The following is a 17025-nucleotide window of genomic DNA, read 5'->3' as shown; positions in this document are numbered from 1 at the left end:
CATCCTCTTGGTGTCATGGGAATGTGGTGTCAAAGCTGATCTTATTTTGAGAAGGGAAGAGACTAGGTCTCTGTCTTATAGGACCCATTCACCTGTCTGTAAGAGGTCAATAGGAGGTTGAGGGGTCTTCATAATTAGTCAACAACCTCACAGGCGAACCAACAAGCAAGACATTTACAAGGAGGAAGACATGGAAATGTCCTGAAAAATCTCCCTTAAGTCAGTTCTACTCCGACTTGCAGTAGATTAATAGGTCAGTTTATTGCTCAATAGCTTAGAAAGAAAGTGGATAATTTTTTTCAAGTTTCAGAGGAAAGTAATATAATAACAAGCAGCTGAGGGGTGCCTTGGTGGCTCAGTGGGTTAAGCCTCTGCCTTCAGCTCAGATCATGATCTCAGGGTCCTGGGATCGAGTCCCATATTGGGCTCTCTGCTCAGCAGGGACTCTGCTTTCCTCTCTGCCTGCCTCTCTGCCTGCCTACTTGTGATCTCTCTCTGTCAAATAAATAAATAAAATCTTAAAAAAAAAAAATGACAAACAGCCGAGAAGTTCAGCTTGTACAAACTTTAAGGAACTGATGTTTTTATATGAATTAAAGGCAAATTATACAGAAATACATTTTTCTATAGCTCTATCAGCCAAGTGCAGCATGAGGAATGCAAACATAAAGTAGTTCAAAAAGAATGGCGGCCTCTAAAGTCTCCCTGAAGGAGGTTCTACAGACTTTTTGTGAACCCAAAGAATTCGGGTTTGTTGTGTAAAAGCCACTTTCTTAGCAGACACAGAAGTTCTTTGGAGGACTAGCTTGACTACCTCTCAGCTGTGACTTACCTCAAAATCACCTGCAATGCCTTCTAAGCGTGAACAACAGGGGCCCAGCCCGGATCTAACAAGTCAATATCTGCAGGGTTGAAGCCAGTGGCCGTCTTTTTTATTTTTCTTTAAGTGACACAACCGACTCTGGATTGGCAACCAAGGTTAAGAACCACTGCTGAAGAGCTTTGGGTTAAAAAAAAGCAGGAAAAGAGGGGTGCCTGGGTGGCTCAGTCATTAAGCATCTGCCTTCCACTCAGGTCATGATCCCAGGGTCCTGGAACGGAGCCCCTCGTCGGGCTTCCTGCTCAGCGGGAAGCCTGCTTCTCCCTCTCCCACTCCCCCTGCTTGTGTTCCCTCTCTCACGGTCTCTCTTCCTGTCAAATAAATAAATTAAATCTTTTTTAAAAAGGGGGCAGGAAAAGAAACCTACAAAGTCTTACAAAAGAGATACAAAAGCAAAATACAGTTCTTTGAAAAGACTAGTAAACCCCTGATAATACTAACCAGAAAAAAGATACATGTCACCCAGCATCAGTAAGAAAAAGAGGTATCATGAGAAATCACAGATCCTACGGTCATTTAAAAAAAAAGAAGAAAAAGAAAAATAATGAGGTGTTATGAACTTTCTGCCAGTAAAATTTAAATTTTAGATGAAAAGCAAAAATTTATAATAATTTCCAAAATTCACATACGTAACCCCCCCAAATATGAAAATGTTGTATATATGAAAGAAACTGCATCCATAATGAAAAACATGCCTACAAAACACACAATTCTAAGCTCAGATGATGTCAAAAACAAAGACATTAAGGAAGAAATAATCTTATCTTATCCAAACTCTTTCAGAGCAAAGAAAATGAGAGACTATTTCCTAATTCATTCACTAAGACCAGAAAAACCTTAATACTAAAATCTTCACAAGGACAAAATAAGAAAAGGCCAATCTCCCTCATAAATATACATGCAAAAATCCTAAAAATAAGAAAAATTCCATGTACATATAAAAATATCATGACCAGTGTATTTTGGCAACACATGGTTGGTTTAACATTTAAAATTAATAAATGTTACACATGAACAGAAAAAAGAGAAGACACATGTAATCATTCTAATAGGTACAAAAAAGCATTTGATAAATTTCAACATCCACTCATAATTTAAAAAAAAAACTCTTTGCAAAACAAGAATAGAAGGAATCTTTATTATATAACAAATGGAATTTATAAAAAGCCTACAGCATACTTAATTGTGAAATGTTGAAAACCTTCCCCCCTGATATTAGGGGACATTGTTTCTAGATACCAGCAATAAGCAATTAAAAATGTAATTCCAAAAATGACAACATTTACAATCGCTTGAAAAACATCAAAGATCTAGGAATTGATTTATGAAATATATGGAAGAACTTAATACAGAAATTTAAGAAAAACTACATACACAGGATATATTGTGTTCCTAGATTAGAAGATGTCAATTCTCTCCAAATTATCTATAGTCACTGCAAACCTAACCCAAATCCTGGAAACTGACAAACTGATCCCAAAATTTATATGGCAAAATTTTGATTAATAATAGACAAGACGATCTTGACTTCATCTTGACTTGAACTTGATTTCAGTTCAAAACTGGAAGATTTATTGTACTGGAAATCAAGACTGATTAAAAAGCTACACAAATTAAGACATTGTGATGTTGGTAAAACCAGCCAAACATACTAATGGAACCAACAAAAGGGCCCAGAAGGATACCCCTACAGAGACACTTGATTTATGACAAAGGCACAGCACTGGGAAAAAGACAGTAGATGGTGCTGGGTCCATCAGCTAACCGGGAAGGGTCAAAAAGCAAAACTTCTGGGAGATAACACAGAATGTCTTCATGACCTTGGATAATGATTAGAAGAATAGGTAGATTGGACTACACTAACATTAAAAAATTGTTTTCATCAAGCCACCAGGAGCGAAAACCCAGAGTGTGAGAAGATCTATGCAATGCATATAACTCAAAAATTTCCATAACTGGCTCTTTTTTTAAAAAAAACTCCTACAAATCAGTATATAGCAAGATAGTAAATCCAACAAAAAGGCTGGCAAAAGACTTAACTAGGTATTTCACAAAAGAGAATAGCCCAAGCAATAAGCATATAAAGAGATGCTCAGCATTGTTAGTGTGCAAGTTCAAATTAAAGGAACATCACATGGTCATAATGGCTAAAATTTAAAATACTGACAATACCAAATCTTGACAAGGATACGAAGCAACTGGAACTTGTAAACTGCCGCGGGGTGGCAGGCAGTCTCAGTTGGTATAACTGCTTTGGGAAACCATGCGGCAGTGCCTAGTAAAGACACAGCCCTCTATTCCTATGACCCATACACCGTATGACCCAACAATCCTGCTCACAGTTCCATGACAGAAATGCCTTCGTGTGGGCGTTGAAACACATGCACATGAATACTCTTAGCAGCATTATGGGTAGTAGACAAAAAACTGGAAAGAATTCAAATGACAGCTAGCAGAATAAATTGTAAGGTATAGTCGTATAAAGAAAGAGCAATAAACCAAGCAATGAAAATGGCTAAACTCTGCTCCCGTGAATCTCTCCTTCGATCCCAGCTGTTTCATCAGCCTTCCTCAGGCCTTGCCTCCGGTTCATTCATTTTGTGAAACTGTTGTGTCTTTCCTCTCACAATTCTTTCTTAAAGCAGGGAGGGTAAAAACGAGTTTATACAGCTTGGAGTTCTTAGAGGAGCTAACAAATCCAAACAGAAGCAGGTTGTGATTCCAGCAAGCCACAGGAAGTCTAACCCCCGTGTCAAGGGAATTTACGCTGAGGTCAAGTGTCCTGATAAACCCTTGAAACATTTTAGGTTAAGAGTCTGGTAGGTTTCTTCCCCACACACCCCCCCAACTCCACCTGGCCCTCATCCTTTTTGGTGATCCTTCAAACAGGTAAAAACCCTGCTTACCCTGAGGCAGTTTGTGGACTCCTTAAGAAACCAGGCTGTCCCTAAAGCAGCCAGCAGATGTGAGGAGAAAGGACTCCTCAGCACTCCTCCTGCGGGTCTGAAGTGCCCAAACCACACATACAAATGGCCATCTGTTCCTTTCTTGGTCAACTATAGATTCCCAACAGCTGACCAGGAAGTAGCAAATGTGCGAAGGTACAGAGCAAAAGATTTTATTTATTTGAGTGAGCAAGAGAGAATGAGAGCATGAGAGCAATAAGAGAGAGGGGAGAAGGTCAGAGGGAGAAGTAGACTCCCCGTGGAGCTGTGAGCCCGATGTGGAACTTGATCCCAGGACTCTGGGACCATGACCCGAGCCAAAGGCAGTCGCCCAACCAACTGAGCCACCCAGGCACCCGAGCAAAATATTCTTCCTGACTACTGAGAGCAGCTGAGCAGTTGTTAAAAGGCCATGAACGCAAACTACCAAGACTTAGCATCCTGGCTCTGCTCCTTAAAACATCTAGGACCTTGGACAAACCAGTCCCCACCAGCATCGCAGGACTCCTACATGAAGCCAAACAATTTAACTGTGCACAGCACTCAGTCATGACAGAGATGAGAAAGGGAACAGCAAATGGTGGTACTCGAAGCTTAAGTAGCAAATCAAATCAAAAGTAAGAAAACTGATCAATTTCCCATGAGACAATTATCTCTGCAGTGAGCTCTGAAACGCAAAAGCACTTCTGAAATTCTGTAAAAGATGGCCCACCACAAATTAGTCAAAACGTAAGAAAGTCCACCTTAAGAGAATAACTTTTTTCCCTCCTAAATTCTACAAATCACAGGGGTGTCTGTGTGGCTCAGTCGTTTGAGTGGTTGAGTGTCTGCCTCTGGCTCAGGTCATGATCTCAGGGTCCTGGGATGGAGCCCCACATTTGGCTCCCTGCTCAGCGGGGAGCCTGCTTCTCCCTCTCCCTCTGCCTGCTGCTCCCCCTGCTTAAGTTTTCTCTGTGTCAAATAAATAGATGAAATCTTAAAAAAAAACAAATTCTATAAATTAAACAGTAGATAGACTTATAAGCATTGCAACTGGCAAATGGGAGGGAAGACACCATCCACCACTAGGTGCTGCCCAAGAGTCACTCTCCCCCATCAAGATTCTGAACACTTTCCTCTGCTTTTCTCTTCTAAAGAAGTAAAACTTTAAAATGCTTACGGAGTCTGCCTAGTTCCGGAAGTATGTTTAAATGAAGGCCATAGCACACACCAAAGGTACAACAAATACTTTTATTGCACATTTATAAAATCTGCATAGTTGTATCAAGTGTTCTTCCTACCAGCTCTTCCCTCATTCATGTTAAAATTTGGTTAAAACACAATATCCAATCTGGAGCCTTTTAAAAATGGTCAGTTGGGGATAGTTTTCTCTCTACATATACATATATATAGATACTTTTTTTTCTTTTTACAAACCCACAGCCCTTATCTTTTCAAAGCAAAAACGGGGGTGGGGGAGGGGGTGGGGCATCCAAATGTTCTTTCAGGCCAGCAGCAGCCTTAGACATCTGTTGTTGACAATTTTTGGACACTAGGAGATTTCACTGAAATGGGGACCAACGCTCACAGCGCTCTCCTGTCTCGATCACGTTTTACCACGCCGTTGCGTCTACTGTCCTTAGTGCTTTGCTTTCTTTCACTCGGGACTGAGTGTGAGGTTTTCTGGTTTATTGAGAAATATAAAATAAGAGAGAGAGAGAGGAGGGGAAAGGCAGCTTTCTTTTGACTTTGCAGCATCCTGCTGCCACGCGCCCCTGTGTTTCTACCCACATGTGAGGCTGGCAGTTCATCAGCAACCCACTGCCATCTCCTGTCAAGAGACAGGCAGAGACTTCTCATCTCTTGCCGTTAAGAACTTTCAGATGTCACCTGTGTTTGATAAAATAACTAGTAGCTGTTCATCGGGTTCAGGTTCTGACGATCACCCTTCTATTCCACTGTCAAAAATATTTATGCCTCGGGATAATTTTAAAAGTGGCAAGAGGCTTACCGAAGCCCAAGCACGCTTGCAGGCTCAGGAGGCATTTCAGGTCTTCTGACATAATTCAATACCTTAATATACAACGGTTCTTGTGTTTTTTTAGTGAAATTGCTTTTCTGATTCTTTACCTAAAAAGTGCAATTTTATTTTCAATCCTTCTTTACACGCAGAGCATGGCTGGGGTCTGGATCTGAATCTTACTTTCCCGCTTAATCCCTCCCCCAGGGAAACACTGTGACAACAGACTTCTGTGCAACAGGCCGCCGCAAACCAAACTGGGTCTTGACCCCGAGGGGGCTTATTTCACTGTTACAGTTGAAACCCCCTGAATTGACTCCATGACAGCTGCAAATCGGCTACAAAGGTCATAGGGAGAATTGGGTCGAATGGTCGGAGGCTCCTTCAAGACAATGATTTCTGCAGAAGGATCCAGAAGCCTGGGTAGAAACTCTCCTAAGCACAGCTGTAGATTTTCTGTGGAGGGAAAAGGGATCGTTATGTACACAGCGAAGCAGGTCTCTGAGTAAAAAACAGCTAAGTCTGCAGCCAGGTCTTCCCTAGAGCCCATTCATTCCCCAGCCTCAAAGGTCAAAGCATCATGCTGGCCAGCTAACAACAAATGATTCCTTCACTTCAAACCAGGAGTAAAGACTACTTGCCAGATATACCAAAGCGTTAGGTCACTGCTTTAAACCATGTGATATGTAGCAGGAAAACACTAAATATTCATTTCACTGACAGGCCTTCTAATCCATCCTTTTAAAACTTGAGAAAGTGGATAAGATACTCTATGCCATAAATATAATGGTGTCATCTCCTTTCAATGATTAAAACACAGGAGCATACGCATGGCGCTGTAAGTAAAGCTACGTGTCACAGAGAGTCTAAAGGAAAACTGAAGACATTAAATAGAAATTCCTAACTACTAATCATAGAATTTTCCACTCAATATTATAAACATGAATACTCAAGATGTCAATACAATATCATTACGTCGGTGAGGAACGGACAAAGAGGCTTCATATTAGAACACAGACCAACTTTCTAAGGCGACCAGAACTCACCTAAAAATGACTAGTTTTAGGCTCCCTCTCCAAAATGTTTTGGACAAGCTAAGCCATTCCATTTCTCATTTTATGAACCTTGAGGGCTTCGTAATTAGTAACCACGCTCTGTCTTGCAACTTCAAGTCACTGGAAAATTTAGTTATGGCCCCACCAAGTCATCAAGTTACATAAATAGATTTTGATTTCTAAGCTACAGAGTTTCGATTCTGGCAGAAGGTGTGACATCCCCAAAGAGGAATCATTTTATCAAACAGGCTTGCAGACTGTCTATGGGGGTGTTTCAGCAGCCAGGGGGGAGGTAAGGAGAAGCTGAGAGGGACTGAGGTCCAGGATCCTACCCCTTGTTTCACTAGAGCAGAGCCACTCTTAACTCACTGACACACATCAATAAGCCTTCAAAAAGGTTTGAGAACCAGTGCCAGAGTGAAAACACTGGAATTTCTAAAAGTCTGAAGAGCCACATAAATCATCACAAGTGCCAACCATAACCTACCAGCGATGTCTTGCCCGAGGTAAGAGCACCAGTGGTTTCTCATGACCTCGATGGCATGTAGGTCATCCTTGGAGATGTCGTTATTAATGATAAGGTGAATGCAGGGAATGATCAACTCATTCATCACATTAATGCCCTCCGTTACAGAATGGTCGTCGTTTGTTTCAAAGAGAGAAGCTGCTTTGGCGTTCAGCTCCTACAGGGAAAAAGCAGAGTGGGGGGAAAAACAATCTGAAAAAGATAAATACCTATTTTAGAAGAGCCTAAACAAGTGGTTCCCAAACTTTACTGCATACTGCCTGGGAATCGCCACAGACTACGGACGCCCCACCCCAGACATGCTGATTTGATTGGCGAGCAGGTGACCAGGACACTGGGATTTTTTAAAAAAGCTCCCGAGGTGATTCTAATGCAGCAAAGTTCGTGACCCACTTACCCAAACTTCCAAGTCAAGGTCTCGCCTACCACTTGCTTCTACTATAAAGCTTTATTCAATAGCTGCCAATCTCCACTGAGCTCGGAAACACCTGCAGAGCACACGCTGGTGCCCAGGCCCCTCCCCAGCCTCTGGTCCGAGAGTCTGGGGAGCAGCGCCACAGAGAGCTCCCTGAGGGACTCACAGGCACACTGGGGATTGTGAGCCAGTGATGGGAAGAACCTCAATCACTATTACCACTGACCAGCAGAAGATGAGCAGGACATTCCGGACATAATCTGTACTTGGGGATTTACAGCATAATAAAGTTCAGATCCATCAAATCTACCAGGCCCTTTTTCCAGCTTCAAAATGTCCTGCCACGCCCTAGAACTGATACAGAACTCAACATACACGTCAGAAAAGGAAGCCCTTGAGATGAATGAATGTCATGACTTAACCTCCTCCATTTGGTAGTAGCAAGGCAGGGGCAGAAATGCTGGCTGCACTCTTCACAGGACAGGCAATCCTGCCAGGCGGCAGGGAGGCCCAGGGCAGCTCACATTCTAAGGGCCAGCCAGCGCGCTGTAGTTCTCTGAAGGACCAGCACATGTATAACCCATCTGCTAGACTGACAGAATATGGGTCTGCCATTCCCCGTGACAGCCAAATGCAAGTGAGGCCAGGCCAGACCTCCAGTGCTGTGCGACAGTGATAGTAACAGAACAGCAGAACCAGTTCTTAGGGTTTATACCATTTAAAAAAACAATGAAATATCTCAGGAGCTACTAAAATTCTCATCTAGTAGCTTAGCAGGGAACACTGCATAGAACACAGAAAAAACACTGCATTCCTTCAACACATATCCGTTGCTCGCTTTGATGTGCCAGCTACAGAGAAAACAGCCAAAGAACAGGGTCTGTGCTCAACGAGCTCACGATGCGGTAGAGCAGCGATATGATGATACACACCGTATTGCAGATGTCCGAGAAGGGCCCAGGAAAAGGAAAACACAAACTGATTCTCACCCTAACTTCAACCAGGGGTCGAAGAAGACTGATTCATTTAAGTAACTTAAAATCATCTGTTTCAATGTACGACTACTCTGAAGAGTTGAGAAAAATCTAAAAGTTATTGAAGATTATTCTATTTTTTAAGTTGTATTTCTTTGTGGCTTCAAGGAACAGAGGTGAAGACAATAAACTAATACAAATCGCGGGGCGCCTGGGTGGCTCAGTGGGTTGAGCCTCTGCCTTCAGCTCAGGTCATGATCTCAGGGTCCTGGGATCGAGCCCCACATCAGGCTCTCTGCTCAGCTGGGGGCCTGCTTCCCCCCCTTCTCTCTGCTTGCTGCTTTGCCTGCTTGTGATCTCTATCTCTCTGTCAGGTAAAGAAATAAAATCTTAAAAAAAAAAATTGTCAGGTTCTACCGACAATACATACCAGAAGGCATTTTCTTCGGTATAAAGCGATGACCGACTCCTTCACCCCGCGGCGAGGCCCCTTCATCAGGAGAGCGGCGTTGCACTGATACGCATAGACCAGGTAGGAGAGCGCCTCTTGGTACCTGAGAAAACGGCAGATCAATTGAGGGCTTTGACCTCTCTGTCCCCCCAAGAGCAAATATTTACAAGGTGGCAGTTAATGGAAGCCCCCAAGGACAGAGGCAGCGCGGTACGCTGGGAAAAGCCTGAGAGCCAAAGATGGCGGCCACTCTCGGCTCTTCTGCAAACTGGTCAAAGTGCTTCATGAAACTTCCTGCACTTCCGTTTTCCTCAACTCTAAAGAAGGGGACTGCATGTTTACTAAGGTCCATTGTGACTCTAAAATTCATTTTCTGGGTTCATCTTCATTATTCAAAAGGAAAATCTGGCCATTACGTATCTTTACCACCATATCCATCACTACGTGAAGGATGAAAAACCACGTGTGATGCTTAGTGAAACAGCGGGAAAAGGAGAGGTGCCCTGGTGCATGAGGCAAGGGAGGGGAGGTACGGCTACGGTTCTCAGTACTCCCAGCTGGGGATCTGTTAACAGCGCCCTGACCAATAATCCAAGAGACGTAAAAGGCCCACATACTTTCCTTTTTGGTAGAGTTCCAGGCCTGTGAGGAGATACACAGACACCTTTCGAAATAAACTATAATCTTCATGCCACTTCTGAAAAGGAATGAATGCCATTAGCAACTATGGTCACCATAAACGATTCCCTCACTTGCCACTGTGGTCAGTGTTACGTGCCATACAAATGCTTATTAAGCACGAAAACCACAAACACGAAAGCTTTTCGATAATGATGTATTGACCATTCACGATGTAAGCCCACTGCTGACCTTCATTTTCAGGGACCTGTTACTTCCTCTGAGAAACAGACATGTTTACTTCACGTGAGCTTTAGAATATATCATCTTAATTTCCAGTAACCCTGTCAAAGTCCTGCAGCTCTGGTCTGAACAGATGCCTGTCACGGTCTCACAAGAACACGTGCATGCAGGGAACTCAGAAGGACAAGGCTATTCCAATCGCCTACAATAGCCCTCAGCTCGGCAGGTGCTGGGGTACCCCGAGGTGTCACAGAGCACTGTGTTACTCATAACACAAGGCTTTTTTGGGAAATTTGTATTTTTCCACACATTTTAATGCATGGAAATTTCACTTCAAATATAGAATTATTCAGAAGGTATTATTTTAAAACAAACCAAAACCACAAATCAAGAATTTGATTTCCTAGATCCAAGGCTAAAGTAGGTATTAAAAGGAAATAAAGGGTTAATTTATTCTAATGGAAGAATGGACAAAGAAACTGGTTATTCTGAGGGTCAGAAAACATCATTTACCTCTTCTCACCCAGTTGTTTTTTGGGGGGTTGTGGGGGCAAGGCAGTCTGTGATGACGTGAAATTGTTAGTCTGGCCTCAAGAATTCATGTTTTTGTTTTGCAGACTTAAAGAAAAGACTTCACCTTGTACTCTTCCATATTCATGTCGTCAGGACCAATCTCCTTCAGTTTAGCTTGCGCCACCTTCATGATGCTGATGGATCTGTGTGGCACAAGGGTCAGAGGCCGTGAGCAGGGCAGGGCGCCACCTCCCTGTCAGAGCCGGTCACTGGGCCCAACCCAGAAGCGGTGGGTGATTCGTCTCACCTTTCATCATAGCTAAGATTCTTATCTGCAAACTGCTCCAGGAGGGTCCGTTCTACTACTCTTTTGGGCGCTTCATTTTGGAAAAAGTAGACCAGCACATGCTGGAGCCGAGGGTCGCTGTGAGCAGTGGGTGTCTCTTTGGCAAGCTGGTAGAGCCTGGAGTATTCTTCATGGAATGCCTGGGAAGGGCAAGACTGGTGATCAGAACAGGGCATGTTCAGGGCTTCTGTTCATAGAACCAGATGCCTGTGCGCTACAGAGGTTCTCATAACTCCAAGGAGACTTCCAAGAAACTCATATTGGGGAATCACAGAGGCAACCACGGAATCCGTAAGATGTTTACATTCCATGAGAGACAGAACTCCTGTGGTGCCAACGATGTACTACACTTGGGAGAAATTCGTTTTTCTCATAAGGCTCTAAGAAAAACAAATATTTAGTTTTAATTAGTATCCTTGAGTCCTGAGGACTGGAATTTTTAAAATGCACATAAATGCAATTTATTCAAGCACCTTAAATTTTATTGAGGTGCCTTAAAAAGCATGGCCTACTTTCTTGTATTATGGCTCCCAAACCATAAAGACAATGTCTCCTTCCCAGTTTTATTAATAGATATTTCCTAAGGACAACAGCAAGCTCTCTAGGTGGGGCCTAACTTAGTTCAGCACAACTCACCAACGCTGCGTTAGCATCGAGGGGAGGCGCTATTGGTACCATGAGAGGGCTGTCCCTTAGGTGGCAGGCAACAGAGTTTTGGGTGTTACTTTAAGGGACAACATTCTTCATCTCATTTTTCTCTTACCATCTAATAAAATTCAGTCCCTGTTACTATGATACCTGTGGTATAAGGATTAGATTTTTAAAAAGAGATACCTTAATAAGCCCTGCTTCAGACCCATCTCGGTCAAAGGTCTGACGGGCTTTAGCTATGGCCAGGATGACCCCTTGCATGGCGGGGCTCAGCATCACCTACCACAAGAAGGCACAAAACACAGAGAGAAAAAGGAGAGAAAAAAGTTCAAGAGAAGACTGAATGGAAGAAAGGCAGGCAGGCTGCTGAAGGGAAGAGTGGCTGTGAGCCCGGGACCAGCACCTGCCGCCAGCCCAGACTCACATTCCTGTGCCCACAACCCCCCCACAGCCCTGTCCCTGTGCACCACGGCCAGACCCTGCCCGGGAAGAGCTATTCCTACAAACGCTAATGTAAGCAGATAAATAAAGAGGGACATCGGAGAATATTTACAAACGGCACTGCTAAAGAATCAAGTTAAATGATCGCTCTCCCAGGAAGTGTTCCCCGTGAGAAAGGCAACAGGGTTCTGTAATTTGGCTGTCTTGCCTAGGACACAATTATTTCAGAGTTTTACTAAAATGATCGGTACTTTTAAAACAGTCTGGAAATTGGGTGGTATACAAATACAACTTCATAAAGTCAAAACCTTTCAATGATCTGGAGAAAAAAAATCCCACAGGAAGAAACAGAACCCTGCGGGACAGGATTCACGATTGTCTTGTGCAGTGCCACCGTAAAGGGGACCGACCATAAGTAACTTGGGATCCCACAGCTTCTTCTGAAAGTTTTAGGATTAAAAGCAACTTCAGCTTTAGGATTAAAAGCAACTTTTCATTTGTTTGGCCCACTAGACAACTGGGAATTTTAGATTTGGAGGAAAAACAATGGACTAATATTACCAAAGTCAGAGGTTCCTAATTTAAAAGGCATTTTTTTCCCCTCAAAATACCAAGAAAGGAACCAAGTGCTATGTTTCTGAGCCACCTAGCACCTGCAGTGCCTCCATCAGTATACGCCTGGGCAGACAGATACCAGGGGCAGCATCCGCTGGGAACCATGCGAGCTTTTACAAGACGTAGCTGAGGTTAAAACCAGGCGGGCCCTCCTATTCATTATTTGTTCCCATATTAACTATTGCCAGACACCTTGGCCAAGCATATGGGGTCAGGTGGGAAGGAAAGAAGGCTGGAGAGACGGCGGAGTCCTGCACTCGTCTCTGTACCTCCTCATCATATCCATCTGCATCAGCTCTAACCAGAATCCTCCCCACACTGGGGATCTCGACTTCAGACGCCTCAGAACTAGGCGGGGCGGCAGACTCTGCGTCCTTCGCCTTTGGGGGCTGCTCTGACTGCTCTGCAAGGGTTGTTTCCGGGGGCATGGGCTTCTTGGGTTCAGCTTCCTTAAGCTGTGGCAGTAGAATGGAGAGAGAGAGTAAGAAAAAACAGGAGAAAGAAAGAGCGACCGGTTAAATGCAGCTGAGACACAGAGTAACGGAAACGTGAGAGACTGGGGGTCTCTGCTGCGAGCCCACCCCTCCTGCCCACCCGCATGGGGGTGGCCCGCTGGTCACCTCATTCAGTGCCGCCTCGACGCCGCTCCTCTCATAGGCCTGCGCGGTGTTGGCAATGGCCTGCGCCGTCTGCTCCTTGACAATCACCGCGTGCTCCGACGCCAAGCAGCGGGCTCCGTGCGAGGAGGCTGCCGAAGGCTCTGATAAGGAACGGGACAGAGGGGTTAGTGTCTGATGATAAACAACCTCTAGAACACTGTAAAAGGCAAGCAAGACAGATACAAAGCTTCATCTACAGCCCTTCTAAAGAACTTTTAAAACAGAATCCAGGGCAGACGTTCTCCAGAAATGAGGGACTCAAAGACACGTCCACTTTATCAAGGATGCAGTGATGGTTCCGGAAAGTTTAACGGGCTCCTGACTGTCCTGTTGTTTTAGGTCAGTGAAGCCTTCCCACAAATGGCCTTTGTTAGGAAGATTATCTTCAGAGAAGAGTTTTCACAGAGTCTACTTATTCATCCTATCACAGCTTCTCCTACAGCCTGGGAAACCCTGAAAACTAACCAAGGGAAAATACAGGGAGCTCGTTTTGCTAATACATGTCTGCTCATCAGAAAGGACATCCTGAAGCCGTAGTTCCTCTGCAGGTCGTGCAACACCAGCTACGCCTGAACTAGACATCGTGCAGACTGTGGCAGGCCCTCCCTGGGCTGAAGCCCCAGAGCTGGGCTCAGGAAGGGCAGGGTGGAGCCTACCAGACCACAGGCTCGCAGAGACCCCCTGCCCCCCACCTCCGACCTCTGCACCTGGGGATGGAGAGAAATCCTGTGATGCTGAGCTGCTGGAGGATTCCATTTGAGGGATTTTGCAAGACTGCTCTTCTTCCCACTCCTCGACTTCCTGCTCAAACCTCCAGTTATCCTCCTGGATGTAATGCTTCAGTTCAACAGACAGCGCATCCACTTCTCCTAACATCTGATCCGATTCGCTCGGGGCTGCCTCTGAGACAAGAACAGAGACAGAGTTGAAAGGCAGCGCCATCCAGCAAAAGGTCACAAGGAATCAGAAGGTCCTCTCTAGAAAGAAGGAAGTAAGACGCTTTGTCCTTTTTCTTACTCCATGTGAAAAATACGCACATACATAATCCGTCAGAAGCAGGGACAACATAAAGCCAACAGTCACACCACACCAGTAACAGTGCCTGGCAGATTAGCAAGTAGGAATACCTATTGAAGGAATGAATCAATCAATCAACAATTGATTAACAGAAAGCAGGGATTCGGAATAGAGGCCAACCACTGGCAAGATAGCAAGAACGGACAGAACATTTGGAAATACAAAAAAATCATTAGATCTGGAAATTTCAAGCTGAACAGTTCTATCAATGTAACCACTACAACTGTTACTGATAAGAATGTCCATCCCCAGATGGTTAGAGATGAATTCCAAGACCTTTATATTGCCTCCAGTTCCCCCACAAGTGAGTGCTACCAGAAAGCAATGTGATACAACAGTTAGATGGTAAATAATAATTTTTGGCGGATAATTAAAGGCCTGGATGAAAAATGGCAAGAATATCACGGACATGTGGAATCTCATTTTTTTTAAGATTTTATTTCTGTTATCTCTACACCAAACGTGGGGCTTGAACTCACAGCCCTGAGATCAAGAGTCGCATGCTCTCCCGACTGAGCCAGGCAGGTGCCCCTAAATTTTAATTCTAAGCCTATGACTAAATCAAGACAAGAAGTCTACAGTAGAAAAAGCCATCCATTTCCTGGGTGCCTATAATTAGTCTTTCCATTAAGCAAATGATAGTTTCCATTTATCTGTTTCTATAGTGCAAAAATGAAGCATACGTGTAGTAGCAAGGCTCCTATTGACTACCAACAATAGTCTGGTCATTTGTACAACTCCCACAGGCAGCTGTCCCTGCTCTGGAGCTGCAAAGATGCAATTAGGAGGCTCAGTTACTGCTAAGTGGTCATTCTGTCTATCCCCTGTCCCCCAGCCACACCAGCAGATCAGAAACACAATGCACTGCCTGGACCAAATGCCTTCTGTGTTTCTGTACTTATTCAGCCCAGGACAGTTTGAATAGGATAAGAAAAAGCCTTCCAGGATCTCAGATGTGAAATGCTGGCCACCAGACCTTTCCCAGAAAACATGAAAGGAAGAGAGAACAAGGCAAATGTACGACAACATAGAATCTGGAGTCAGAACCGGCTCTGGATCTTGGGTTTGCCATTCATTCCCTGGCTGTAGGACTGTGAACGCATAGAACACGTCAGCCGGCACATAGTAGGTAATAAAAATTCCCACCCTGTCTTTTAGGGTTGTAAGTTATTAGAGAAATAAAATTTGAAAGCCTGTAGTAAAGAGGAAAAGTTCCAATATAAATGCTAATGATAATTGCTCTGAGAATTAGTAGTATTATGAGAAGGATGAAATTGTTCAGGCAAAGCCACTCGTAAAATTTAGCTATTCTCAAAGAGTGCGAAAACCTATGCACGAGGATTTCACTAAAAAAGGGGAAAAAAAAAAAAACTCGCGCCAACATAAAAGTCTATCAATGGGAAGCTGGCTTAATCAATTACATACATATTCCATGCGATGGAATTACGATGCAGGTGTTAAAAAGAAGGAGCCGGTTCTATTTATAAAAATATAGAGATTTCTAATACACATGAAAAAGATGTAGGATAGCAGAGTAAAATATCCCATTTGGGGGGAAAAATGGGGCAAGGACACATATCAGTAAATAAAATCTAGCATCTGCCCAGAACACTTCCTGAATACTCCCTAAGAAACCTAAGAATGAACACATGCCAAGTCCAAGATGGGGGAGTAGGAATGCAAACTTATTTTTTTTAATTCTCTTTTATACTGTATTTTTTAAATGCATTATTATTTTATAGTAAATTCTAGTTTAAATTTTTTAAGATTTTATTTATTTATTTGACAGAGAGAGAGAGAGAGATCACAAGTAGGCAGAAAGGCAGGCAGAGAGAGAGGGAGAAGCAGGCTCTCCACCAAGCAGAGAGCCTGATGTGGGGCTTGATCCCAGGACCCTGGGATCATGACCTAAGCCGAAGGCAGAGGCTCAACCCACTGAGCCACCCAGGTGCCCCACAGTCTAAATTTTTTCTTAAAAACTGTAAGAGCAGGTGCCTGGGTGGCTCAGTGGGTTAAGCCTCTGCCTTCGGCTCAGGTCATGATCTCAGGGTCCTGGGATCAAGTCCCGCATCGGGCTCTCTGCTCCGCGGGGAGACTGCTTCTTCCTCTCTCTCTCTGCCTGCCTCTCTGCCTACTTGTGATCTCTCTCTGTCAAATAAATAAATAAAATCTAAAAAACCAAAAACAAAACTATAAGAGCATTCCCTTCTGTGAGGAGGGCTTCTACCAGGCTATTTTTACCTGCACTGAAGTGAGGTAGCTGGTCGTTTATGTACATGAGACAGTAGGCACTAACGTTCCTCAGGCCCCCGTAAGAATCTCTCTCAAGTTCTTCCCAGGAAGACTCAGTAACAGAGATGTCATTGTACTTGAGCCAGACTTGTCGGGGTTGATTATAGATATAAGCCCAATAGTGTCCAGCGTTGGCTTGCCCTTCATGAACAAGAACAGCGTGCAGGCGATAAGGCACCTGTGGGGCAGAAGACACAGTCCAGAGTCAGATGAAGCAAAGTAAAGGATGTTTTAGGTCATTAATATCCAAACTTACCATCACCCATCCAATAAGAAAACTGACTATACACATGCTTGGTATGGGGCTAAGGGAAGCATCCTGACG

At 43.9% G+C, this 17025-nt stretch overlaps 1 protein-coding gene across 8 annotated transcripts in view; it reads right to left on the bottom strand.

Annotated features, from left to right (window-relative positions):
• Nucleotides 1-5041: 5041 nt before the first annotated feature.
• USP28 (ubiquitin specific peptidase 28) overlaps nucleotides 5042-17025 on the bottom strand; it is a 57552-nt gene continuing 45568 nt past the window's right edge. For 6 of the 8 annotated variants that reach the window (XM_045080516.1, XM_045080518.1, XM_004749862.3 and 3 more), the window contains 11 exons: nucleotides 16650-16878; nucleotides 14039-14233; nucleotides 13293-13432; nucleotides 12942-13127; nucleotides 11800-11895; nucleotides 10927-11105; nucleotides 10744-10822; nucleotides 9863-9942; nucleotides 9225-9348; nucleotides 7367-7562; nucleotides 5042-6280 (listed from right to left, as the gene is read on the bottom strand). In XM_045080516.1, coding sequence (XP_044936451.1) covers nucleotides 6105-6280; nucleotides 7367-7562; nucleotides 9225-9348; nucleotides 9863-9942; nucleotides 10744-10822; nucleotides 10927-11105; nucleotides 11800-11895; nucleotides 12942-13127; nucleotides 13293-13432; nucleotides 14039-14233; nucleotides 16650-16878 — 1680 coding nt within the window. In that variant the 3' untranslated portion in view covers nucleotides 5042-6104. The remainder of the gene's footprint in view (nucleotides 6281-7366; nucleotides 7563-9224; nucleotides 9349-9862; nucleotides 9943-10743; nucleotides 10823-10926; nucleotides 11106-11799; nucleotides 11896-12941; nucleotides 13128-13292; nucleotides 13433-14038; nucleotides 14234-16649; nucleotides 16879-17025) is intronic. The other 2 variants (XM_013054861.2, XM_013054862.2) reach the window with 1 other exon arrangement.

Source organism: Mustela putorius, unplaced genomic scaffold (assembly GCF_011764305.1).
Source record: "Mustela putorius furo isolate JIRA1106 unplaced genomic scaffold, ASM1176430v1.1 tig00000460_pilon_pilon_pilon, whole genome shotgun sequence".
In the NCBI taxonomy this organism is placed as follows: Eukaryota; Metazoa; Chordata; class Mammalia; order Carnivora; family Mustelidae; genus Mustela; species Mustela putorius.
The sequence above is the reverse complement of the archived record's forward strand: the minus strand, read 5'-3'. Positions and strand labels throughout refer to the sequence as shown.